This window comes from Marmota monax, unplaced genomic scaffold (genome assembly GCF_021218885.2).
Source record: "Marmota monax isolate L192 unplaced genomic scaffold, Marmota_monax_Labrador192_F-V1.1 WCK01_AAM20220418_F8-fsc00307, whole genome shotgun sequence".
NCBI lineage: Eukaryota > Metazoa > Chordata > Mammalia > Rodentia > Sciuridae > Marmota > Marmota monax.
Window position 1 is genome coordinate 1,671,600 of NW_026695211.1, and position 26,426 is coordinate 1,698,025.

Sequence of the window (26,426 nt, forward strand, 5' to 3'; positions counted from 1 at the left end):
CATGCCTGTTTCCTTTATTACCAGCAGGAGGAAAAAATGAGAGATGGTATCATTTCTCAGTTCTCCATTCTTGGCAGGATGCAGGCCTGAACCCTTCTTGAGGAGTTATGGTATATTCTTGTAATTAATATACCCATGATCCATCATGTCATCAGCTTTAAGCCTTATGAAAAGATTGGGCTATGCCTATCTATGAGGGAGAAGTATAGTTGATAACATCTGGCCATATATACTTATGAACTTGTTCAGGGTTATTTGGAAAAATATGGATTGTATACTGTTTTAGTCAGCTTTTTTTGCTGCTGTGACTAAAGGACCCAACCAGCACAATTGTAGAGGAGAGATTTATTTGAGGGCTCATGGTTTCAGAGGTCTTAGTCCATAGAAGGCCAGCTCCGTTCCTCAGGGCTTAAGGTGAGGCTGAACATCATGGTGGGAGAGAGTGGCAGAGGGAAGCAGCTCACATCATGGTGATCAAGAAGCAAAGCTTCCACTCGCCAAATACAAATATATATTCCAAAGCCACACCCTAATTCCCACCTCCTCCAGCCACACCCTACCATTTCAGTTACCACTGAATTAATACCCATCAGGGGATTAATTCACTAATTGGGTTAAGACTCTCACAACCCAGTTGTTTTTCCTCTGAACTGTCTTGCATTGTCTCACACATGAGCTTTTTGGGGACATCACATCTAAACCATAACACATACCTACTATGTACATCATCAGAAAAAAATGTGTCCACTGTCAAAAGATGCAGTATGAATCTCACAAGACCCTAACTTTACTCCCTAAGGGTTGGGTTTTATTTCCACATTAGTAGCTTAGAATATACAGGACATTGAGGAGTTGGTTTTAGACTGCTTTTGTATTTGAGGACACCTGGAAACTCAAATTCCACAGGCTTTGCACATTATTAGACATTGTCTTAGTTTGGGTTTCCCTAGAAGAAAACCCTGGAACAAGAAATCAAGTATAATCATTTTATTTGGGAGGTAAAAGGCAAGAAGGGGAACAGAGGATGAGCCACTGGGGAAGAAGCCTAAAAAGGTATATAATTAAGTAGTCCACTTCCATGAGCAACTAGAGCACAATTTCATTGGGGAAGGTCTGGGAACCAGTTTAAAACACACTCACCTCAGAATGATACTATCCGTGGGAAGGAAGTTGGTGTTTTCATATACCAACTCCCACCTGTCATTGGTTGAGGGCTGCTCCCAAGGAGTGTTAATTCCCTAGCACTCTGGCCTGCCAAGCAGATGGCGAAGTCGGCTCTCTGACAAAGAAGTGTGGGTGCTGGCATTTGAAGTCAGGCAGGTGTGTTCTCAAGAGATAAGAGCTAGAGGATATGAACAAGGTGCCAACTGCATCTGCTACTGAATAACTTGAAACAACTGGCCAGAAATTCCTGTGTTTGTATGGTCTCTAGCTGCACTTTAGAAATGTACACTTTAAGAAATGAAAGGCCACACATCAGCTAAATTTGCACATCGATAAATCTGTAATTGATAGGTGGCACATTAAGATCCAAGCCTGGAAAATGCAACCCAAATGTTTAGCAAGTACCATGGAGCTGAAAGTTATCATCCAGTTTTACTCCCTGGTTTACTTCCTGGGTCAAGCTATCCAGATATATAAAAAGGTAGAGACATAAATCTGCATCCTTTAAGCGAGTATGACCACTATGAATCAGACCTTCATTTCACCAGTGAACTAGTTTTTGCATTAGAGATTTATTCCATCTCTCTGCCTCACTCTCCAGCCTTCCCAATGTAGTTATCACACTATAGGCAGAGTGATCTTCACAAGACAGATCTCATCCCCCTTTTAAAACCTTTCATTGGCTCCCAGTTGCCCACAAGACCAAATCTCTCTTCCAATTCAATACACAAGGCCTTGTGTGGTTTGAACCTTTCTTGCCTCTAACTTTCAAATTTCCTATCAGCCTAAATTACTTCCATTTACCCTGACATCTTTTTTCTGCCTCTGAGACTCTGTCGGTGCTAAAGCTTCCACATGAAACATTCTCCCCACCAGTTCCTCACATATGGATAAGCTTCTGCCCATGATTAACTCTTCATTCTTTGGTCCTAATTTACAAGTCACTTCCTCCAAGAAGTCTTCCCTGATGCCCACAAGTCTAGCATGGATGTTGGTAAACTGTACACCTTAGTAAACTGTACATCTTACATGTTAGTAAATTGTACATCTCCCATCTTAGAAATCCACACATTTTGTAATTGCCTCATGGTGTGTCTTTATCTCAAATCATCTGCATTTTCTGTGAGGACAGAGACATATTTGTCTTGTTCACATGGCTTAAGCTGTGATTTACTCATAGATTCTAAAAAATTTCATTGAATGGATGAACGAGAAAATCCTCCCTCATTTGACCCATTTCCTCTCCGATTTTTACTTCATTGCACTCCCATCCACTACTATTATGTATGATTATGTGTGCACATGTACACAGTAACAGATACCCACACTTACACAACACACCAACATACTAGACTCCCTGTACCCTATACCCATTAAGCTTCTACTATCATAGTACTATGACACTTCACTTTGTGGTTTGCCTGTGCTAACCAATTCTGACAATATACCTATAGTCTTTCCCCAGACTTAAGTTTCTTGAGGGTAAGATTATGTGTTAAATTCCTTTATATCCCCAGGGCTTACATAATTCCCAGCATAGGGCATACATCTAATACATGTAGAGTAAATGAATTGTTATTATAAATTGGTGATGAGGTACAGAAGACTTTCTCTAATTCTCAACAAGATTTATGTCTCTACCTCTCTGCCCTCCCACCTGCCCAAGGTCTGAGATCCAGCACAGACTTCACATCTATAAGCCTGAAATTTTTCAACAACCAAATCAGCAAGCCACTGTCAGCATTAGAGCAAGATAGACTCACCCAGAGTGACATCTTTGGACATTAAAGCAATCTTTGTTCCTGGCTGTGTAAACCACTTCCAGAAGTCTCTGTCAGCGAAATAGCTGAATGGATGCCACCTGTTGATTCCAGCAGGGTTGGTGTACTCAGGGAAGGTAGATGAAATGTTTTGAGAGTTCTAAAGATGCACTTCACCTCTGCAATAGGAAGCAAAACTGGGCTGCAGAATAGCTGGATTTTGCAAAATATCAGAGCCTTGTCATGGAAGAAAATTGCAATGGTGAAAGAGTAGGTATTGTTGGAAGTGATTAGATACAGAAGGTTTTCTTTTCTTTTTTGAATGTGTTCTCTTTTTATTATAATTACCAAATCATATTAATTATACAAATTAGCGTGTTTCACTGTGACATTTTCATACATACACATACCATGCTTTGATCATATCCACTTTCCCTACTACCCTCTTTCACCCTGCTGTCTCTCCCTATCCCCCTAGTCCTCCTCCCTTTCCCTAATAGTTCATCCAGAAGGTAGAAGTTTTTCCAAATTCCTTTCCTGGGGTCCTTCATGATGATAGGGTAGTTTCATGAGCAATATTCTAGGTTGCATTAGCAAATTAAAAGATTATCATCCAAGGTCCACGTGAGGCATTGAAGAGACAAAGTCGCATCCGTTCTTATATCCTCTAAAACATCCACAGTTAGAACTCACATTCTATTTGCCTGTGTTGGTACCACTTTATGCTTGATATAACTGAAATTAATGGTGCCCTGTTGCACTCTCATAATTATTCCAGTTTGATAAATTAGATGGCAACACCACCTATTGACAGCAGTACCAGTAGTGGCAGAATCTTCAAATGGACATGGCTTTTAATGGTAGGTACAGAGGAGTTTTTGTATTAGTCTCTAGATTTGTGTATTTTTTAAACTTCTAAAAAAATACAATACACATGAAAAATTCAGACTGCCCTATAATTAAGCATAGCACATAATTATTTTAGTCCCCAATCTCCTACCTAAATTGTTTCTCTGCTCATGTACTTTTTTAGAGCATAGTCTAACAATATCCATTTGTCTAAAGAGATTAGCCATTTGTCTGCAGCATGGAAGCAACAGGACCAAATTCAATGTCATCCATTTATTTAAGATGTAAATGATATGCATGTAGCACAGTAGCCTTTGGGTACAAACGAAACATCATTCAATGTCACCAGTGAAAATATAAATCAGCAATAAGGAACAAACCTTTTAGATTCCTTCTTTTCCAGTACATCTTTGTTGAGTTCCTTCTGTATGCCAAGTATTATTGTAGGTGCCTGGAATACAGGACTAAATGAAACAGACAAAGCCCCTGCCCTCATGGAGCATATATATTCTAGTGTTAATCTGCCTTTGTGGAGGGATGGATACTCAAGTCCTTTAACCCCCCTCCCAACTTCAGTCTGATGTTTTGCAATAAGTCCCCAAGCTGAGAGCCCTTTTTACCAAAACATCTGCAATTTTTTTTGTTCTTTTTCTTGTGTTTGTGGCTGTGGGGGAGGGGTAAAATAGGAAACATACATGATACAAAGGATACTATTTGGACTTGTGTCAGTCTTGTATATTTTTCACATCTGTTTTCATCTCCAGCTGGTTAAGCATGGCTGTCACTGGGGATTGTGGCTTTCTCTGTGGTTTTTATTATAAATATCTGAAATTCACTGGGCTTCTATGTGCAGTACAGGTCAGAATGTTGTTGCTTTTCCTAGGCTGCTTTGTCATATTTGACCCCTTGACTTTTCTATGGCAGTACCATATCATGCTATGATGGATCATGCTTAAACCTAATACCAGAAAGCAAATTTGCCAATATCCAAATGTCCAAAGCAGAGAGATTAAGAAGTAAAGTCTTTGCCAAAGAAACTCCCATTATGGAACAACCTTCTAAGTCTAGCATTTAAGTCTGGGCTGATTGACTTATTAAATTTGTGACTGTGGGCAGGATTATTTAGGCTCCTTGAGGCTCAGTTTCCTCACCTGCAAATGAGGGTATAATATCTACCTCCCTCAGTTGCTGTGATGATTAAATAATAGTTGTAGCATTTTTTGCACAATGTCCAACACTTAGTAGGGACTAAATACCTTTTCAGTTTCCTCTTTTTTACCTACCATATTTCCCTGACTGTCTGAATTCCTTTAGTTGATGTGCACAACAATATAACTAGGGAACTAAGCTGAAGAACATGGATGGTTTGCAGACTGGAAACTTATGTTGGAATTAGGGAGTACCAACTTTTAAATGCTATTCACTTAAAATATTTATACTAATGCATGCTGCTAACTCTGTTTACCCCTCAATCATATGGCAAAATCTGTCACCTTTACATTTCATTGAATATACTTTTCAAAACAACTGAATAAGTTTCATTACTCAAAGGAAAAAAATGGGAGGGAGCACGGCAAAACAGAAGATCGAAATGGGACATTCTGTTTGTTAATTTTGATTTTGTTATCAAACATTTACTGGGTACCACTTGTGTGTCAGAGGCTACACTGAGCAGTTTACATTGAATTGCTTATTTATCCTCCAACAATCTTAATGAGGTAGGCACCATTATTGTCACCATTTTACAGATGAGGAAACTGAGGTGCACATCCACAAATGCCAAAGCCAAGATCTGAGCTCAGGAAGTGTGTCCATCAAGCCAATCCATTTCACTAATATTAGCACCTCCTGAAAGAGTCAAGGCCTTAGATTTGAGGCTCAGTTTGCTCTCTCAGACCTCTTTTCAGATCAGGAAAAGGAGAACAGCAGCTATGATACTCTTGTGATTTTTTTTTAAGGGTGTTGACTTTGTATAAGAACCTTGAGAACAGAGGGAAATTATTTCCAAGAAAATGCACTATCAGGCAATATACTCTTTTATGAATTGCATCAAGTACTCATTCTTGTAAGGCTCATGGTCCATCACTCAAGATAGCAGTTAGTACATCATTAGGTGGATCTTTTTTCTTGTTTCTTCTTTCATCAGCTATAATTTTCATTGTTCTCAAGCTCGGTGCCCATTGAAACTTAGTCCTTTCAAGGAAAGAAAATGCCAAAGAGCTCATCCAGTGGAGACATTTATTCATATTTTTTCAATTTAATGTTGTTACTAATTCAGTTTTAAATATTTCGGAGAGATGGCCTATATGGATCTTTAAAAATATTTTCCATAGGCTTAAAAGTGTGCATTCAAATTATATAGGGGCTTATGCCCAGTGTGTACAACCTTGTTTACACTTGTGGAAAATGGAATAAATGATGGATAAGTAAGACTTTCCTAGCCCAGAACCATTGTCTTTTTCCTGAAAGCCTCCCCTGGTACACTAAACTGTCTCTTGAAAACCAAACAGAATTGTTTGATACACCTCTTAGGGAAGCTCAGTTTCTGACAAGACTCTTAGGGATACAGAGGGGGTAAGAAAGGGAAAGAACAAATACTCACTGAAGGTCAATTAGATGAACCACATAAAATTGCCATTCCTGACCCACTTTAAAAAAAATTAGATGTTGGTGAACCTTTATTTTATTCATTTATTTATATGCGCTGAGAATCAAACCTGGTGTCTCACACATGCTAGGCAAGTGCTCTACCACTGAGCTACAACCCCAGCCCCTGACCTACTTTTGAACCTATAGAAAGGCCAATTTCATATGGTTTAATCCAATGCTAAACGCCAGACCAGACACCTTTTTTATGTTATCATAGGGACTCTATGGGGTAAGGATTATCTCCATTTTACAGATAATGAAACTGAATTAAATGTATAAAGTCATTGTCTTACTTTGGTTTACCCTAGCAGCTTATCTGGAGTTAAGGACTCTATGCAAGTAGTGTATTTGGAAGACAATCTAAGGAAGCACTGGGAAGAGAATGGCCACGTGAGACAGGGAAGGGAAGCAACTGGTTATGAGGACTCTGTGGAAAACTGGAGCTTAATCATCCTAGGGAACTCTGGGAAACAGTAAGGAAACATGCTGCAGGGTTATTCAGCTTGGGGGGACATGTGAGCTGGGTTGTTTATATACACACTGTCTTTAGAAATAGGTCCAAGCTGCTAAGTATTGTGGTACTATGTTAATTTTCTAGTGTTTCCACATTAGGCTGGAAGTAGGGCTGATGTGCACTGAAGTAGAAGTGGGGGGATATTGAGAAGGCCCAGCCACAGTCCCAAAGCTAGTACTAACAAAGGAACGGGTTGCACTTGTGACATTCTGACATTTTTAACCCATGTCCTTTTCATGAAATACAAGATGCTATCAAACTGAAAAAGAACGGGGGGGGGGGCTCCAGAACAATCAGGAATCAACACTAGATTATGTCTGAACAGATCTAAGACCACTAGCCAGAGGAAATACCATCCATGCTTCCTAGTGTGTAATAATAGTAATTACATTTACGTAGCCCTCTAGAGTTTACAAAATCCATTATATCCATCACCTCACTTGGCCTTCATCATGCCCCTAAGATAGACTTTAGTTCATTTCCGAGATTATTATACCCATGTGTTTACTTCACAACTATGGAGTAAGTGTTCCAGGCACTATTCTAAGTAATGAAGACAGAGAGATGGGCCAGACAGACACACAATTTAGCATGGCAGAACTCATATTCCAATGGAGGCATCAGAATAAAGAAACAAAGACACATAAAATGTAATGATATATCATGATTGGTTTGTGAAAAAATTAAAATGAAATGGTGATGAATGGTGTGTGTGTGTGTGTGTGTGTGTGTGTGTGCATGCATGCATGCATGTGCACATGCTCTTGTGTGTAATTGGGGATGGCATCAAGGAAGATGATTCATTTATGCAGGGAAGTGAAGGAAGTGAAGACAAAAGTTTTGTAGGTTCTAGAGGAAGGACTTTCTAGGCAGAATCAAGAGCAAGAAGAGAAATGGGAACATGGTGAGATATGAGTCTGGAGAGGTCAGCGAGGAATATCCCACATTGGCCATAATCAGCACTTGGGTTTGGTTCTGAAAATAATGAGGAATTTTGGGGGGGTTTACAGAAGAGAAGTACTATGTTTTCATAGACTCACTTTTTGTTTATCTCTGTGTATATGGCCAGCAAAACTCAGAACCAGGCCTAAAATGAAAGACTTCTGACTCCTGATGCAGTACTTCTATCAGATTCACAGTCATCTTGAATGTCTTTGGCATCCTGTTTTTCCTGCCCCTTACATGGTTGGTTTTGGTCTCTTGATCAAATCTTAAAACAGCTCTCAAGTGTTCCCCCTGCGCACTTAGCTCCTTTGATGTTTGACCAATCAATCTAACGTTCTCCCATTTCTATGAACATCTGGTTCTCTTAAAGCTATTCAGCAAAACTCATCACCCACAAACTTGCCCAACTACAGTTTAAGCTTGATCATAAAAGTCCAGTGAGGACATAGGGAGTTAAAAATTAACCATTCTAATCAGAAAACTTAACTTTACAGATATCCAGGCATCTTCATAATATCAAGAATTTTTTTTAAATTAATCAAGTTTCTTCTAGACTATGGAAATTAAAAAAAAATATCAGATCTGTGATGATTAACTGGATTGTCTTTCTCATTCAGACCAATGTGGAATCATTGTAAAAGTTGTAGTGAGATATTGCAATTGTATTTTTTCTTCACCATTACTGTTTTTTGTTTCTAAAATCTCAGGTTTATTTCTTTCAAATCCAAAGCTGCTTTCTTATTCCAGCCAAGGCTGCAAAGACAAACTCAGCATGTTTGAGGGAATTACAAATTGGGACTGTCTTAGATGCTTTGCAGTGTCAACACCCACAATAAGCATGTTTAACCCCACCCCCTGAAAAGTAAGGATCAAACCAGAAGTGCTCCACTTTTCCCAGACCTGTACTAGAATTGCAGTATTGACAGAGGTAATGATTTGGCACTCAGGACACACGTGCAAAGGAAGAGTGTGGCTAGATAGTCACTTGTTTGGCTTTGTCCACAGCTTAAATTTGGTGTCCTCTGAAAATGTAATGTTTCAAAGGCAGAATGATTATTTCTGTTCACTTATTAAGGGATGACTAACTTGCTTTTGGCTGCACTACAAATGAATCACGGTAACAATCCCCAACTTGCGACTTCTGGTGTTCTGATGTAATGCATTTCTATTAAAAGAAGAGGAAAGAGAGTGGGTGAGAGTGAGATCATGCAAAGACAGAACATAACACCAAGGGAGCTAGCGTAATTTATGAACTGCAGAGACCAGATCCATCCACTTCAAGGTGTTTTCTTGTGTCCTAGGTGAGGATACCTTGCCAATTGGTACCTACCTGTATATAGTTACAGAATCTAGAGCTAGATCAAGATCTGAAAGGATTCAGTGAAGAAACTATTGATTTATAGGTGAAACACAGATATTCCTTGAAAGCATTTTGAAGCAATTTTGGTTTGGTATCGATTGGAAGGTAATATTTGGGGATAAATGATGTAGGCTTAGGAAGGCAAACCAACAATCTTCCTTTTTGTATTTTTTGAAATGCATGCAGCTTATTTGGAAGGAATAGAAGAAGGAGGGTAAGAAATGAGACAAGGAAAAGAAGGCAGGTGATGAATGCGATGTCATCAGGCTAACTCCCATTGGAGATGACCAGAGCTCCATCATGCTGGAGACCAATGGAACCCATACCTCCTCCAAGTCTTGCCCCAAAGTTGAGATTGCTAGGGTGCTTGAGACTGCTCCAGAGCATGCTAATTGCCCCCAGATGGGCAGAGTGGCCTTCCTGTCTCCCTTCTTCCCTTTTTAACAAGAAACAAATAAAAGAAAGCAGAAATATATTGTATAAGATCCTCTAACCTCACAGGTATTTTTCCTATGTTAATCGCCACTCAGGAGCAGACACTTCCTTTCTCCCAGATCCCTTCTGTACTCTCCTATACAAGGTGTCCCTGCTGTCTTCTGAGGAAGATCTGAGTGTGCCAAGGAGAGGCAGAGAGGAAATTAGACTCTGGCCTGTCGTGACCAGCAGCCCATACTGGCTTTGTCCCAGGCTCTGCCAGAAGGGGATTAGAAGAGCCAGTGCCTCCCCAGAATGGGAAATCACTCAGGGAAGGGAATCTTTTTCTTTTTTAAAAAGTAAATCTTTTTTCTTTCTGGGTTTTATCTACTATCAGATCTGTCATTGCCCCCAAAAGAACTTCAGTATGTCAGAAAAGCATACCTCAAGCAGCTGTAATGAGTATCAAATTGATATTTATGAAGTTAACTTTCTCTCACCCAGTAACTGATTGTATAGTTTGTGAATGTCATTCATCTTAGAATTATGTAGTGTTAGAACTAGGAGGGTTTTTCCTTAAAGATGACATAGACCAACCACACCTTTTATTTTTTTTTTCACTGAGAAATCTGAGACTTGAAGTCTCAGTCCTGAAAAAGTAGAAGTCCTAAGGTCTAAGGTCTCCAACACACCCAAGGTAAAGACAGAAACCATATTGGAAGCCAAAACCTCTTATGACTGGATTCCACTATGTCCCATGGCCTTTTTTTCTTAGCAAGTCTGTCTAAAAAGTTTTATTTGGCAACGCCAGAGATTGGAAGGGAATGGGTTTTGAGTTTACTGACTTTTCTTATTTTCCTTCCAATCTCTGGAGTTGCCAATAAAACTACTATGTAATACTGCTGTCTAAAGATGAGGCTTGGCTGTTTGTATTATCTCTAGCCCTTATTAGACCTCAGATTAGCAGTATGGTTGGCTTACATACCAGATATTTTCACTACCAGTCATTTGAACCACGTGGACTGACAATTCTTCATTATTCTTTAATTTCTCTTCATCCTCACTGCTGATTCTGTGTTGGTCTGGGGCTAACTTTTCTTCCGTGAAGTAAGGCTTAATTTAGAATCCTGTACCTATAATTTTGTTGATTATTTTGGCTTCCAATGTGGTTTCTGCTCTTTACTTTGGGTATGTTGGAGACCCTCTGTGGATTATCTGAAGAATAGCTTCCCTTTACTTACTGGGTCCTTTTAGGTGACTTATTGAAATTCTTTAAGCCACCGTTGTTCCAACTGCAAAATAGAGATTACAATTTAACCATTGCCATAGTGTCTTTGTATTGAAAAAGTTTTTTATAACATTATTGTATTTTCTATACCTTCATTTTATTTATTTTTATGTGGTGCTGAGGATTGAACCCAGTGCCTCACACATGTTAGGCAAGTACTCTACCACTGAGCCCCAACTTCAGCCCCAGTATTGAATAAGTTTTTAAAACTACATAGAAAATACTTAGTAGACTAGTTGGTATTACAATCATCATTCTTGAAGAATGAGAGAACAAAGAAGCTAACAAGCAGACTATGAACTCCCATTTTACCCCGTATACATATTGCAGAATCACATGCTTGAATCAAATGTATGAAATATGATATGTCAAGAAAAATAAATAAATAAATAATAAAAAATAAAAACAAACAAAAAAAGAAGCTAACAATATAAATGGTATGTTTAGAACCTTAGAATGGAATGCCAATTTAACCTGCAGTTCTGGCTTCTTTGGCAGTAAATACAAAAATAATAAAAAATATAATGATCAGTAAAAATTAAAAAAAAAAATATCATAATAAGAATTGACACTGATTGGACTTTACTGGTACAAAGTGCTTAGTGTTGTTTATTATTAGAATCTTCCCATTCTTTTGGACATCGTATCTCATGATTTTTAGTGCACAAGTGCAAGCACACTAAATTCAGGGAACTTATCCTATTATATTAACAACACAGATTTTATGAGTACTTATTGAATGTGTATTGAGTGAATACTAGAATCTAAACAGACAAACATAGATTATACACTGATTCACATGACAGATTCAAACCCTATTAATGGTCAGGACTATTTCCTTTGTGTCATTTTCCCTTTTTTTTCTGAAAGTCTCTTACTCAATTTAATAATAAGCTTATGTGAATTGTGGTTGTATATTTTGTGGATTATCTGAAGCATAGCTTTGATCTCTGACTTGCTTTTTCCCCTGTGAATATATCTGGTATATATTCACAGTTTAGAATGTCTACTAATGTTTCTGCTGTCCTGATCAGGGCTCCTTTCGGAAAGTAAATCAGGGCATTCTAAAACCATGTACAGGCAAATGTTTAGGTAGTACATGCAGCATGTATGACTACAACTATACAGAGATGCAAGAGTGAATTGTATGCTTGATATGTATTCATGAGAACCAAAGATCAGAACTGAGTTGTTTGAGAAATCATAGAAAGGAGTCTGAACTCTCACTTCCCATTCCTTATCATCTCCTCACCTTTTATCCCACTGAAGAATACCACAGACTCCCCTTGCCCAATGAGAAGCTTCAGCCAACACCCCCTGTCTGTCTGCTTTGTCACTCTGCATCACTCTGCCACACAGAAGCAAGAATGACACACATCCTACCCACCACTCCATTGGAAATTCAAGGCAGCTGCATCTCACAGCAGCTCTGATGCTGAGAGTTAAGAAACCTTCCCTCTTAAATTTCAGTAAGGTTCTCATTTTCCAAGACTCCCTTCTATTGTATGATGGTACAGAGGTGAACATGATGTGCACTTCAGAGTATGGCCCCAAGGGTCTGTAGCAGTAGATCTGCAGAGTTGGCAGATCACCGAATAGTTTATAACTCCCCACTCAGCAGGGCATGGTCACCTTAGAGAATGGATGGAAAATATCCCCTTGCTATAATTGGGTTTAGCCCTGTGGCTTTACACCATCTTATTTGGCAATCTTTTTACTCTTGACATATTTAGTAATCACTCTAAGGGAGATTTATTACACTGCTCATGGGAACAAACAATGCACTAAATATTACACATATGCATGCTTTCAATACCACTCCTTTTCTAGTCTATTATGAATCTTTCCCCAAAGTCTTTCTTTTAATGCTAATCAAAACTCCCTCATATTTAAATTTAAATTCTTCTTCATTCTTCCTTCTTCCAAAATAACCATGTACATCTTGAAAATTTTTGTAATTAGCCTTTTTTTCCAGTACTGTGGATCAAATCCAGGATCTTGTTCGCTAGGCAAGTTCTCTATCCTATGTATGTACATATCTAGATAGATAGATAGATAGATAGATAGATAGATAGATAGATAGATAGATAGATAGATATGTGCATACATACACACATACATATCTATCCTCAATCCCAGGAACTTTTCAATCAAAATTTGTTGGGACATGCTTAAAGAAGAATAGATGAAAACACATTTTTTTCAGTCCAAAACCACCGAAAGACATATTGCTGACTATTAATCCCAAAAACAAAACCAGAAATTTACCATATAATTAGGGTTGTGAAAATAGCCTCTTAGGTATCTCTGGGAAGTTGGGGGGGCAGACAGAGATAGACATATCAAAATATTTCAGCTAAACATAATTCAATAAAGTATTTTCTAAACCTCAAATTTGGCACTCTTACAGAGATATGGGGGAAGGGGACAGTGAGAATTTGGATTAACAGCTCATTGCCTGTGCTAACTAAAGGACTTCAACAGCTGGTGCCCCTCAGACATTTTCAAAAAAGCATAATATCCCACTCACCCAGACATATGCACAGCAAAATATCTTAAGTTAATCAATCTAAAACATATTTGAGAGAAAATATATCCAAGTCATGGAGACACTAAGGGGAGAGTCTACTCAGTGCTAGGCACAGTCCTAGATGTACTCATTTACTTAACACTCAACTACATATCTGCCACTGACCTAATTTTGCAGACTGGCCCACATTTTACACAGAAAAGGCAAAGCTACCATAAGAATGACTAGCTGGCTGGTCAAAACAGCTAAATTGGGGACCCAAGTAGGTAGCTACAGCTTAAACAGTTACATGATGACATTTTAAAAGACAGCAATTAACCCTACCACCTCTATCTTCAGGGTTTTCTCAAGCCCCAGTTTTCTCAACTGTAAAATTAATTGTTGAGAGAATTTAAGGTATATAGCCCTAACACATGGTAGTAGTTCATTTAAGTCACTTACTCCCCCTCCACCACCACACCCATATTTTCTCATCTTTCAGTTAGATTACACATATTCCTACATATCTGAACTTTTAGGGGCAATACATTAAAAGCACAAATGCAGGAATTAATGGTGGCAAGAACCCTTATTCAGCTGCTGGCTTTGCTAACCTAGAGGTGTGTGCTAAGGGGCTAGAAAAGCACAGATTCTGGAGCCAGACTGCCTGATTTAGCCTAGCCCTGCCTCTTATTACATGTGTGACCTTAGCAAGTGACTTGGCTTCTCTTTGTCTCAATCTCCTCATCTGAAACATGAGGCTAGTATTCACACTACATTATAGTTATCTATAAGAATCCAGTAAGCTAATCTGCATAAAGACCTAGCACTGCAGTAGGGGCTATTCAGCTAATGTTTGTATTCTCATATGTACTTTGATGGTAGACATATACATTATCTGGGCATAGTAAATTTGACAGGAAGCAATGGGTAGAGTAAATCCTACTGGGCTCTTTTAGTATGATTCCCATGATCCCAGCCAGCCTCTTTCAATTTTGTCTCCTTTCCCATATATGCAGACAAGGAGTACCAAAGAATACAAGGGCTCTCAAGGTGAAATTCTTATCTATTATGGTATAGAGTGATTAGATGAGGAGATTATTTAGTTCCCAGCAGTGGCCTGGACTGCAGAGGAACTCTGCATTCAGAATTGTACCTTATTTTCTTTTTAAATCATGTTTTCCAGAGGAAGACAGAACAGGGGACCTATAATATTGTCAAACATTATAGACCAACTGGGTCACAAATAATAACGTGGAAATAATGCTGGTGCTTCGATGTAACACTTGTTGAACTTTAACTGCATCAGAACCCCTGGAGGCCTTGTGAAAACCCAAATCCTAGGATCTACCCTAAGATATTCTGATTTACTAGGTCTGGAATAGGGCCTGAGAATCTTCATAAGCTCTAAGGTTATGCTGATGCTGCTGGTCCAGGGGCCACACTGTGAAAACCACTGGTCAAACATGTGTTTTGCATCCCTTCTACTCATTTCAGATCTAAGGTTTCAACATTTCATTTGTACATTTTGGCTTACAGATGGAATACATGATCCCCTCCTTCAAAAACACAAGGGAAATATTTGAACTCAGAGTAATGTTACTTCTTAATGTCTAATTTTATTTAATAAATACTGATTGTTATTTTTTTCCCCATAGTTGCATGCTGCTGTGACCAAGATCCAGGTTCCAAGGCCTGGTTTTAATTACACGTTTGCCCACATATGTATCCTGAATAATGATAAGACTTGCATCGTGGATGACATAGTACATGTCCTGGAAGAGTTAAAGAATGCTCGGGCTACAAATCGGACCAATTTTGCTATCACATACCCGATCACCCACTTAAAGGACGGTAGGGCCGTATACAATGGGCACCAGCTTGGGGGCGTCACTGTGCACAGCAAGGATCGGGTGAAATCTGCAGAGGCCATTCAGCTCACCTATTACCTGCAGTCAATCAACAGTCTCAATGACATGGTGGCTGAGAGGTGGGAGTCCAGCTTCTGCGACACTGTCAAACTGTTCCAGAAATACAACAGTAAAGTCAAAATGTACCCTTACACATCCTCGTCACTGAGGGAAGATTTCCAGAAGACCAGCCGTGTGTCAGAACGTTACCTGGTCACCAGCCTGATCCTGGTAGTCACCATGGCCATCCTCTGCTGCTCTATGCAGGACTGCGTCCGCAGCAAACCCTGGCTAGGCCTGCTTGGGTTGGTAACCATAAGCCTAGCCACTCTCACTGCAGCTGGGATCATCAATCTTACTGGTGGGAAATACAATTCCACCTTCCTGGGAGTCCCTTTCGTCATGCTAGGTAATTACTGCCCTTCATTTTTCTTTTTTCTCCTGTTGATGGTGTTAACTGGGTCCCTAAAAGGTCAAAAATAGCCATATAACAATTTTGTTTCATTTATGCATCTTCATTGTGCTCAGAAGTCCTAGGATCCATTCTAAAAGGTGCTGGTCATCAGCAAGAAGCAACCCAATCTGATACATGTGCCAGAAACAGAAAGACTTGGGTTCTAGCCCTGATTTTCCATTAAATAGCTATGTGTATTTAGCAGACATTAATCTTCTCTGTGCCCCAGTGTTTTAAGTTGGGTTTCCTCAGAAGCAGACCCTGAAACAAGGATTCAGATACAAGGCATTTATTTGGGAAGAAAGCCCAGGAAGCACCAGTATGGCAGTGACAAAGTGAGACAGGGAAGGCAGACAGCTCAGATTGATGATCAGGTTACTGTTCTAGGCATCTGTGGCTCAGTCCTGCTGGAGACCTTTGGGAGAAATGGAAGAACACATCTCAATACAGGTCCTCCCCTGAGGGATGAGGAAGCTGTAATTTTTTTTAAAGAGAGAGAGAGAGAGAGAGAGAGAGAGAGAGAGAGAGAGAATTTTTAATATTAATTTTTTTTAGTTTTCGGCGGACACAACATCTTTGTTTGTGTGTGGTGTTGAGGACCGAATCTGGGCCGCATGCATGCCAGTCGAGCACGTTACCACTTGAGCCACATCCCTAGCCCAGGAAGCTGTAATATTTACCCAGAAATCCTGTGTGTGATTGATTCATTGAGGGATACTACTCAGGGTAGTTAAGTCCTCAGCACTTCCCCCAGAAAAAGTAAGCACACTCCTGCAGCCAAAGAAAGCCCTCAGGTAACTCTGTAGCAAGAAGCTTTCATTAAGTGCACGAATGGTGAATGGGAGGACACATGGGTTAGGCACTGATAATGTATTCAACCCACAGTTTCCCCACCTTATGGATAGGGTGGATGTGAGCAGCAAACAGAGGACAGCAACATGTGACATCAATAGGAAGTTTTCTTCTCCCTGCTTTTACTACAAACTCAAGAAAATATTTTAAAAGTGATGGTGATGGTGTGTTTTCAGTATATTCGCTCTAGGGGGCCTCAGGAATTCCCTGACAGAGATAATGGTGAAAACAAAGTCACTGTGGTCATAACATCAGTTGCTTTGTCCATTCAGTAAAAGAGATGAAATGTCCACCCAGCCTGATAGCAGAGCTCCTTACAGGCCAAGGATTCAAGCAGCTAGCATTCTCCCTTTTTTGTGTCAACTTCTCATCAATTCCTTTAGCAAAATTAAAATGTCATTCGGAATTAGATACTAACATTACAAATGAAGAGGCATTTTTTGTTGACTAGGAAATAACCATGATTGAGTTCATTAGTATGCCTTCTGTGCTATTTTGGAGTAGTAGAAAAACAAAGAATTTTCTCAGGAAATCTCAACTGCTTTATGGTTAAGTGATAGGCAGGGCTGGTGGAGCTGCAAGGCCACAAAATTACATTCTGCCCTCTATGCTCTGTGGCCTGAGGGAATTAAGACCTCGTCAATAAACATATACTAGTAGCTTTTGTGGAAAGTGGGGCACTGTGTGAAGACTAAGCAGTCTGAGAATTTGCTAGAGCAGTTTACTTGTCACTGCCAAAAACAACAGAGAACAGGATTGCAGTACTTCTTCCTGAGTTCAGTCTGTTAAGAGGGCAGTATAACTTGCTTCTTTAAAATAATCCCAAGACTATGTGGGTCGATTCTGGAATACAAGGAGGTGCCTTGAAGAGTGAGTAGGACTGAGTATTAGTAGCTTCCACAGAGACTTGAGTCAAGGTTTAAATTAAGATGTTTTGTTCATGATTAGTCACATGCTTAAGTGGTTGGGGGGTGGGTGGAAGGATTTTAGCTTTTCATTTTAAAAATAGCGTTTTTTGTTGTTGCTTTTGCAGGAGGAAGATAAACAGGAATAAGAAAAGGGTGGGGGACTGAAGGGAGATAGTAAGGTTCTTAAGGTGAGGGGAAAAGAATGTCAGAGCTAGAAAAAGGACTATTGCTGCTGGCTTTATGACACTCTAGGTTGTTACCAGTGAGCTTAAAGCACATTACAATATTTAAAGCTTCTTAAAAATTAATTGTACTAAGTAAAATAAAACTATGATTAAAGTTTCTTAGAATTAATTTTAAATAAAATAGCTGTATTCCAAATTCTGAAAATGAATTTTATTATATAAAATAAATTGCAGTATTTAATCCTTCTTAAAACTTATCTTTGTACTTTTTGAAGTAGTTTGAAATATTTTAAGTAAAAAGCAACACAAAAAAATAATATGAGGGGCTGGGGTTGTGGCTCTGTGGTGGAGCACTTGCCTAGCATGTGTGAGGCATTGGGTTCAATACTCAGCACCACGTATAAAGAAATAAAGATCCATTGACAACTAAAAAAAATATATTTTTTTAAAAGAATATGCAACACATGAGACATCATTGGGATTGCTGGGGCTGCAAGGCCACAGATTTTTTTTTCCTATTCCTGTTAGGAACTCAGGGGAAGGTTATAATGTGGTGGTGATGGTATATTCACTCTGAGGGGCTATAGGAAATCCTTGAAACAGAAAATGGTCAAAACAAAGCCACAGTGATCATAGCATCAGTTGCTCTCTCTGGTAGTACTAGATCTGGAAAGGAGGTAAGAGACGGTGGAATAGAATGATGCTGTAAGCACAGAAGTGTCTTTTAAAAACAAGTCCAGAAATAGTACATAGCTCCACAATTCAACAGAGACCAAGTATCGCTGAACTTTACATCAGAGTTCAATTCAGAAAAATCAGGCATTTTTAGTGAAAGAGAACAAGCACTGCAGGTGCCTAATATTCCCTTGTTTGCAATTTGTGAGGAATGTTACATGCATTGATTGTGATGGCAGTTTTCCCTGCTGACAATCAGTGTGCAACCTTTCTGTACATTTTCAGCCCAAAGAGTTCTCAAATTACCCAGTCACAACATAAAAGGAAGCTATGCATTTTAGTAGCTAAGGCCCATTTGCAATAAATACTTTGTGTGATATAATGAGTGCTTAATATGTTCATAAAGCTAACAGTGCCTGGATTTAGGACGGTTGCCCTTCTAGATTTCTCAGATAAACTCTTCATTCTTAGAGTATGATTGTAAAATGAAGTATAAGTGAGAGCAGATTCATAAATGTTGTATTCAAGACCAATGTTTAGTTGTGCTTTTTTTTGATGATGATCTGTCCTAAAATACCAATAAAAAATTCAAATGACCAAGAATTAATGCAGTGGTAAGGGTTTTGTACAAGTCAATTAACTGTCCAATTTGCCTGCCCATAACATCATAAGTGCTATGCTTAATCTAAGCAGATTTAAGCAAAATTTCTTGATTTTTAGTACATTTTATAAATAAAATATCAAATCAAATTTATTTATGATCTCATTTAGGGGGAAAACTATCTTAGAAAAAGTCTCAAATGCAGATATTTTCCTGGCTGTCAATAGGTCTATAATAGATAAACATTATAGACTTAAAATTCCACAAACATTCTCAGTGTGATGCCGGTCACATAAGGCCAGATCCAGCCACATGCCAAAATGGCAATAGATTTAGAATGGAAAATTTTAAGACCACGTGTGTTATGCAGTATTAAGCTGACAAAATTCCAGAAGAAGAAAGAATTTGGATAAACTCTGAGAGTTCACCATAATGGGATATGATTGTGTGTTTCTAGCCAAGATGATACGTGACATCTCTGGCAATAAGAATATATCCTACACTGATGAATCATTTTGGCAATGATGTAAGCATAGATACATCATGATTTAGAATGTTTTTAATCAGTGTCATGCATATTAGACCATCCCACTTCTGCCAAAACCTCTGTCCAGATGAGTCACATCAGTTTATTTAGAGCTGAAATCCTAAAAGGTCTATAGTATTATAAATGCTCATTGATATTTTTTAGTTACTGTAATTTGGAGAAGAGTTTATTTTGTCTATGTTTAATATCATGCATAAAATAACATTCCTTTTTTCCAAACTATATTGATATCAGGTAGTGAGGTACTTAGAATTTGTAAATATATCACACATCATTTTAATTCATTATCAAATTTCCTTTAAATGATGAGAATTCACACCGTTGTTCTCCAGTTGAGTATGCTTTAAGAAATTGGCATAGGTTTTGTATGTGCAAGCTCTCCTTATAGGCATACTATTTCCATAGCTTTGCTGATCAGACACAAATCAGGAAAGGAATGGAATGTTAGAGAATATAGAAGAAACAGAAGGAAGATTTTTCTTCCTTGTGCATATGGAAAGTTTGTTGCTTCATGTACATTCTGTGTTGCTAAAAGGAGAGAACTGAAGTCATGGTGAAAGATAGTTTAGGTATTAGTTCCTAAGTGGTAATCTATTTGTAAGGGTCACTTTGCCTTTATTGAGATACAAGACCCTGGAGATCAGATAAAATAAAAAATACTACTCAAGCCCCATTTCAAATGTTTAGAAATTTCAAAGAACACAAATATCCAGGGGTGCCCTCTTCCTTCTTTATTATCTAACCAGTCCATACAGATTCAAGGATGTGAAAGGAAGAAAATGTGGATTAAGTGCTAGGAGAAGAATAATAGCAGGGAAATCTGGCTTCTTCCAGCTATTATACCAAGATTTGCTGTATTTTTAGCAGAAATCAAGTTGGATTCAGTTCTTTAAGGCTTTGTTCTCATATTATGCCACTTGAAATATGATGCAGCATATGGAAAACATAAAAGTGGTTTGAGACTGGGTGTGGTGGTGCATGCCTGTAATCCAGTGATTCAGGAAGCTAAGGCAAGGCAGGATCACAAGTTCGAGGCTGCCCTCAGCAATTTAGTGAGGCCTGGCCTCAAAATAAAACACAAAAAAGGATTGGAGAAATAGCTCAGTGGCAAAGCAACCTGGGTTCAATCCCAAATACCAAAAACGGGGAGGGGTAAAAGTTCTTGTGTAAGAATTTAGGTCCACCTGAAAAACTGTATCTCTCAATTATTTTTACTCTAAACATAAGCAAATTTGAAAGTTTTTTTGTATTCTTATATATTCCTACAGTCAAGAAAAAGATTAAAAGAAGGGAGGGCAGATAATAATAAAGTTGGAACCATATGAAATTAACAGTATCCAACCGTTTTTGACCTAGAAAATTGGTACCAATAGGCAACCATTTTTGAACTGCAAAGATGATAATTTCATATGGTTCAACCTAATATATTATCATAAAAATCATTTTTGCAACAATGTTACTATCTGCATGACAGAAAAGTCCTCAATTAGAGTGCCATGGAAATACATCAATATAAATCAGTAGTGTCTAGGGAAAAAAAAAAAACATTTATAAAGGTTTTGTTGTTCACTTTTTTGGTGTACATGTGGTTTAAAATAAGAGTAAATCCATACAATAATTTCAAGGTTTGTTTCCTATCTTTTTTAATAATGATCCATGGTTCTATGGGGTTAATTTACATGGAGATTGTGTGATCTAGTTTTGTGATTAGTTCTCACCCATTTATTCTTGTGCTCTACAAATCATATTATGGTGAGGGGGTGGTGGAGAGAAATGGATTTGGGGAAATAGAACAAAAAAAGGTTTATTGTTCCATTCCTAAACATAAACTAAGATGGAACCAGGATTGGAACACAGATCCAAGAAGGCAGAACTCAATTACGTACAAGAATGCCAAGGTATTTCGTCTTTGACCCAGGTCTCCTAGGTATTCTCTGGGTGGTCTGTGTACTTGGTCTTGCCCAGGGAATGGGGAAGTGGAAAACCTGATGGAGGCTATGCAGCAGAAAGCAATATCAGGGCACTAAGCTGATAAAAATAGACCATGAGGCAAAATACCTACTGTCTACATTTGGACCAGAATCTCAGAAATTCACAGTTGGTCAGTTTTCATCAGATGTGTCTACACGAGCTAACAACCCAAGAAAATTCAGTCATTATCAAGGAAAGCCTGAATTTCACCTAGTTATTACTCACCAAGAAACAAAATGTAGACAGATGGAATCAAAGAGAGGGATTCTAGTCCTTTCTCTGCATTGATTTGTGTAGCAGCATTAACATGCTCTGCCTCACCAGTAAAATAAATTTCACACCAGCCTCCTATTCATCTTGTGTATGTGTGTGCATGTGTGTGTAATCTGTGCATAATATATATTGTATTTCATATTGCTATATTAGATGTCCTATGTAATAAGATATGTAATTATCTCACATTATGCACTTATATTTACAATGAATTTATAATATATATTATGCAGAACATAGTTTGAATGTTCAAATATAAATACTGTATATTTTTCTGTATATAGTATATGGTATACATTCAAGCATTTTATATGTAAATATATAGATTGTGCTTGAATAACACATGCCATATATTCATACATTTATATATTTTATTTCTCCTATATGAAAAGTTATTACACAATGGCCACAGCATATATTATGGGCCATGTTTATACACACTAGTTTTGTATAGTATATATACATACAGAATCTAAATACTTCATCTTTAAACAAGGAAGAGCTATTAGCAAGTTTGTTTTTTGGACTTTTATTTGCAGCAATATAGTGAAGGAAAATCATTTTTCAGATTCAAACCCAATGCCATGAGGAGAATTATCAAAATGTGTCAAGTCTCAAGTAGAAAGAATAAGATGCATATATTCCCTCTGATGTGAGCATCTGTCTTTACTTAAGCAGAGTACACCTTTACTCTTACTCTTAACTGTGAGACAAAGCAGGCTACGATAAACCAAACAATTCAGCTTATAAAGTAAATGTTTATAACTGGCAAAGTGTAAATGTAACCCAATTAATGAACTTCTCACTGAAAACAGATGTTACTCAATGTAGACATATATACACTTTAAATTTCTTCTTGAAAAAACAAAATCATTAATTTATGTAGATGTCATTGAAAGAAAAGAATTTTATAAACATGAACTACTCAGTGAAGCTTGTCTCAGAATAAAATATGTTTTAAGCAGAGTTTGCTCCTGCATGATATTCTGTGGATTTTTTTAGAAAAAAAAATGTAGTCATTTCATTTCCATGTGTGAAAATTTGGTACCCCCCAGGCATGCTATAAATAGCTTCATTGTCTCATGATATTAAATGTTTTTGAACTGAAACTGAGAGATCATCCATCAGCAAGCCATCTCACTTCACCTCCTCATCTTCTCAGCCATTCAAGCTGAGGAAATCCTGCGAGTAGGAAAGGGATTAAAATGTGCAGAGCACCAAAAGGCATCAATCAGCCTCTGTGCTATGTCTGTGTGAACTGGGGAAGGTGGGAGAATCTGAGCCTGAAGAAAAATCATACCTGCAAAATCCAGATATACAAACTAGATCAATTTGCTTATGGATATTCATTGACAAAACAAATTACCCAAACTGCCTCTCATAGCAAAACCATTAAATAAATTTAAAACGCAATTCACTTTATGAACAACTTTCCACAATCGTGTCTACTGGGTAAAGTTAGGTTAACTCTCGACTATTTGTTAGTGGATTCCTGCCTTAGTGGATTAATAAACAACCCTGAAGGTTTTGGCCAGACCCCAGAAGAGAGTCTGGGTGAAGAGAGATTTAATCTGTGAGTCTGCTGGAGAGTTTCCCTAAGTGACTGGAGGATTAGCTAGTTGAGTTTCTTCCACCAGCAATGTTAATTATCATCTGTGCTGTTTTTTTTTCTTTTCATTAGCTCCAAAGCCTCAAAGTTCACTGCACATACAGATACAAAAAGTATCTTTGAAAAGAAGAAAAATTATAGCTTGAATTCTTTAGCATTTGATTTTACTAGATGGCAGTCCCAAAGTCTACCTCTAATAAAATTAATAAAAGCAGTTTCCTTTTTAAAATCGTATTTCTGACCCAAGTTGTATCTGAACATTAGTGAAGAGCTCTATGATCCTTACCCCAGGGCCTGGCTAAAAGCCCATGATGCGTCAAAGCAATCACCCATGAATAACTAGAACTTGAATCTGTGAGTGTGTGTGTCTTAACGCATAGTGATATGCATGTGTTCCAATGTACATAACAATACAGACATTCCATGTAATAAAAATAGAAACATCCTGAATGTGCTTTTAAAAGACAAGCAAGTCTCTATCTTCAAAATTTGATAGATTACATATGTTTTGTTTAACAGTTCCCTTTGGCAACATATCAGCTTTTACTATGACTGTAAGAGGAGGAATATCTTGGGATATGATGGGTCCTGAAATCCTCACTATAATATAGTCTTTTACTCCCAATCTCTAGCTGTGACCTACCCCCTTGATAATGAGCTATGATTTCCATTACTACCATAGAGCCTCTGGTCACCAACATAAAAATCTACTTGGAACTTTGTGTTTAGGCAGCTTCCCATGCCTATCTCTGTAAACTCAGTTACTAGGAAATCCTTGTGAACAGACTTGGGACAGATGTCACAACTGATGCCTTGTGCCAATGATACAGGACCCTTAGTCAGATTTAACAGAGAATCTTATAGAGCTCCTACTTCATAGAAATCTACTAGAGTACAAAACAAACAGTAATACTTTTAAAAGTGCCTTTTTAAAGTGAGGGAAACAATAGTCAAACCTCAGAAAAGTATCTTCAGTCCACATGCAGTATGTTTGCCTACATCTATAATATTTGGCCTCAAAGTCCTGCCTGCTGGATTCCAGCTCCAAGGTTAAGAGTACTGTGGATAATGGAAATGCTGAAGGAGGGACCCACCATCTGAGAGAAGAAAGTAGAAAGGAACAGAAACTATCAAAATTTTCTTCTCTGTCTTGCCTTGACTGATTTGCCCAGTTTCTGGGATGGATGTTAAAGTAAGGGCAAGACTGACCAGAGGAAAAACTGTGAAGAGGCTATTCTGTGAAATTCTCTCACCTGCCATTTCCTTTTTCCCCCAGTGCTGGGGATTGAACCCAGGGTCTTACACATGCTAGTCAAGCATTTTACCACTGAGCTATATACCCATCACCACCATTTTGTCTTCACTCCTTCCCCATCCCCATTCTCTGTCTCATTTTTCAGACCTACAGGGAAGTTGCTTCAGTAGACCATTTCCAAGAGAAGTTTGTATTTAAAAGGATAGCTTTGAAGGCCAAAGGGAATTCAGCTATAATTCCCAGAAGAGCAGGTATTGGTGTGTGGGTGGAGGCAGTGAATAGTATGGAGGATAAGGAGGGTATTTCTCATGTCCTAGGGTTCTTGGAATGTGTCTCTCTTTGAGTTCAAGCCAAGAAACAGGGTCTTTACAGTTTAGTTTTCCTTTAGGGTGGTAGACTGAACTCTTCAGCATAAATACTCAGTTGTGAGCCAGGTTTAGTGCCAGCAAGGCACTCCAGGCTGTTAATCCCTAAGAGGTACCTGCAGCTGTTGGCACTCATCCCTCACATGACTGACTGAGCTACAGGATGAAGGTTCAGTTATGGCATCAGCAATTGTCCTAGAAATCCAAAGGGCTCTACTAAGACACTGCACATCTCCAGTTTGGGGTTTAGGGTGTATATATATATATATATATATATATATATATATATATATATATATACATACATATATATATACACCAGAGAGGTGTGCTTGAGAAAAAATATCTGTACTATCAGGAATGGGCAGGGGGTCTTTGGTGGCAAGGCCAAGGATAAGCAGCAAATGCTGAGTGATCAGATAGAAGATTCTTTCTCAGGGCCTGTTCTTGGCTCTGTGAGGATCTGCACACATATACCTAGCAAGAGGAATGAAGGAAAGGCATTTTACCAAAAGTCCCTAGAAATAAAATTAGAATCCTCTTTGAAGCTACCCTAGAACTAAAAACATGCAGAAAGAGTCAGGACTCAATTAAAAAAAAAGATCAAACTATAGAAGGACCAGCATTTGAAATGCAGCAACTCAAGAGACAAATTAATAGCCTATTTCTAACTTTCCTTGAGTTTGAGTATTTTCATTCTGGACCCTCACTCTTGTCATCTAATAGCTGTGTTAATTCAAATTTATGTTTTCAATTAACTTCTAAGATTATTCAACAGTGAGGTCAGAAAGGGATTCTTAGTGTGTTTTCCAACAAGACTCGGAGTCAGATAATGTCATCATAAAACATCATACTGATTTTAAAAAGGACTACAAAACAGATTTAGTTTAAATTCTACTATATGATTATTTTTAATTCTTCTGTGTGTATCTTATCGTATTTAATGAGTAAGTATTACAGCCTTGTTTTAAACTACTCTTTTGTTTCTAGCAAGTAAAAACTACAAAAAGTATTTGCCATTTCAGCAGCTTCTTGAAGTGTGTTTTACCTTTCAAAGCTTACTTGTTCTACATGTCTCCATATTAAATGGTCAATATCATTCCCCCAGAGTGCTATGCCTCAGAAGTATTTTTAACTCTTTTTATCAACTCATTGCCAAGGAATGGTCTACTTGTAATGAAAAGTTAGTTGGTCCATCCTGCAGTGGAAACAGATTTAATAGTTTTCTCTCCTGAGAATAGACATTAACTACCTAAAACATAATTAACAACAGGTTGCCAGTCAACAAGTGCACTTTTTCCTTCATGTCTGACAGTTTATATGCCTCCAATTTAATAGAGGCCATGGTGCTAGTTATGAAATTGATAGT

The 26,426-nt window shown here is 38.2% G+C and overlaps 1 protein-coding gene across 1 annotated transcript in view; it reads left to right on the forward strand.

Annotated features, from left to right (window-relative positions):
- Ptchd1 (patched domain containing 1) overlaps positions 1-26,426 on the forward strand; it is a 53,494-nt gene that overhangs the window by 21,109 nt on the left and 5,959 nt on the right. The window contains exon 2 of the mRNA XM_046430586.2: positions 15,111-15,771. Within this exon, the coding sequence (XP_046286542.1) occupies positions 15,111-15,771 (661 nt within the window). The remainder of the gene's footprint in view (positions 1-15,110; positions 15,772-26,426) is intronic.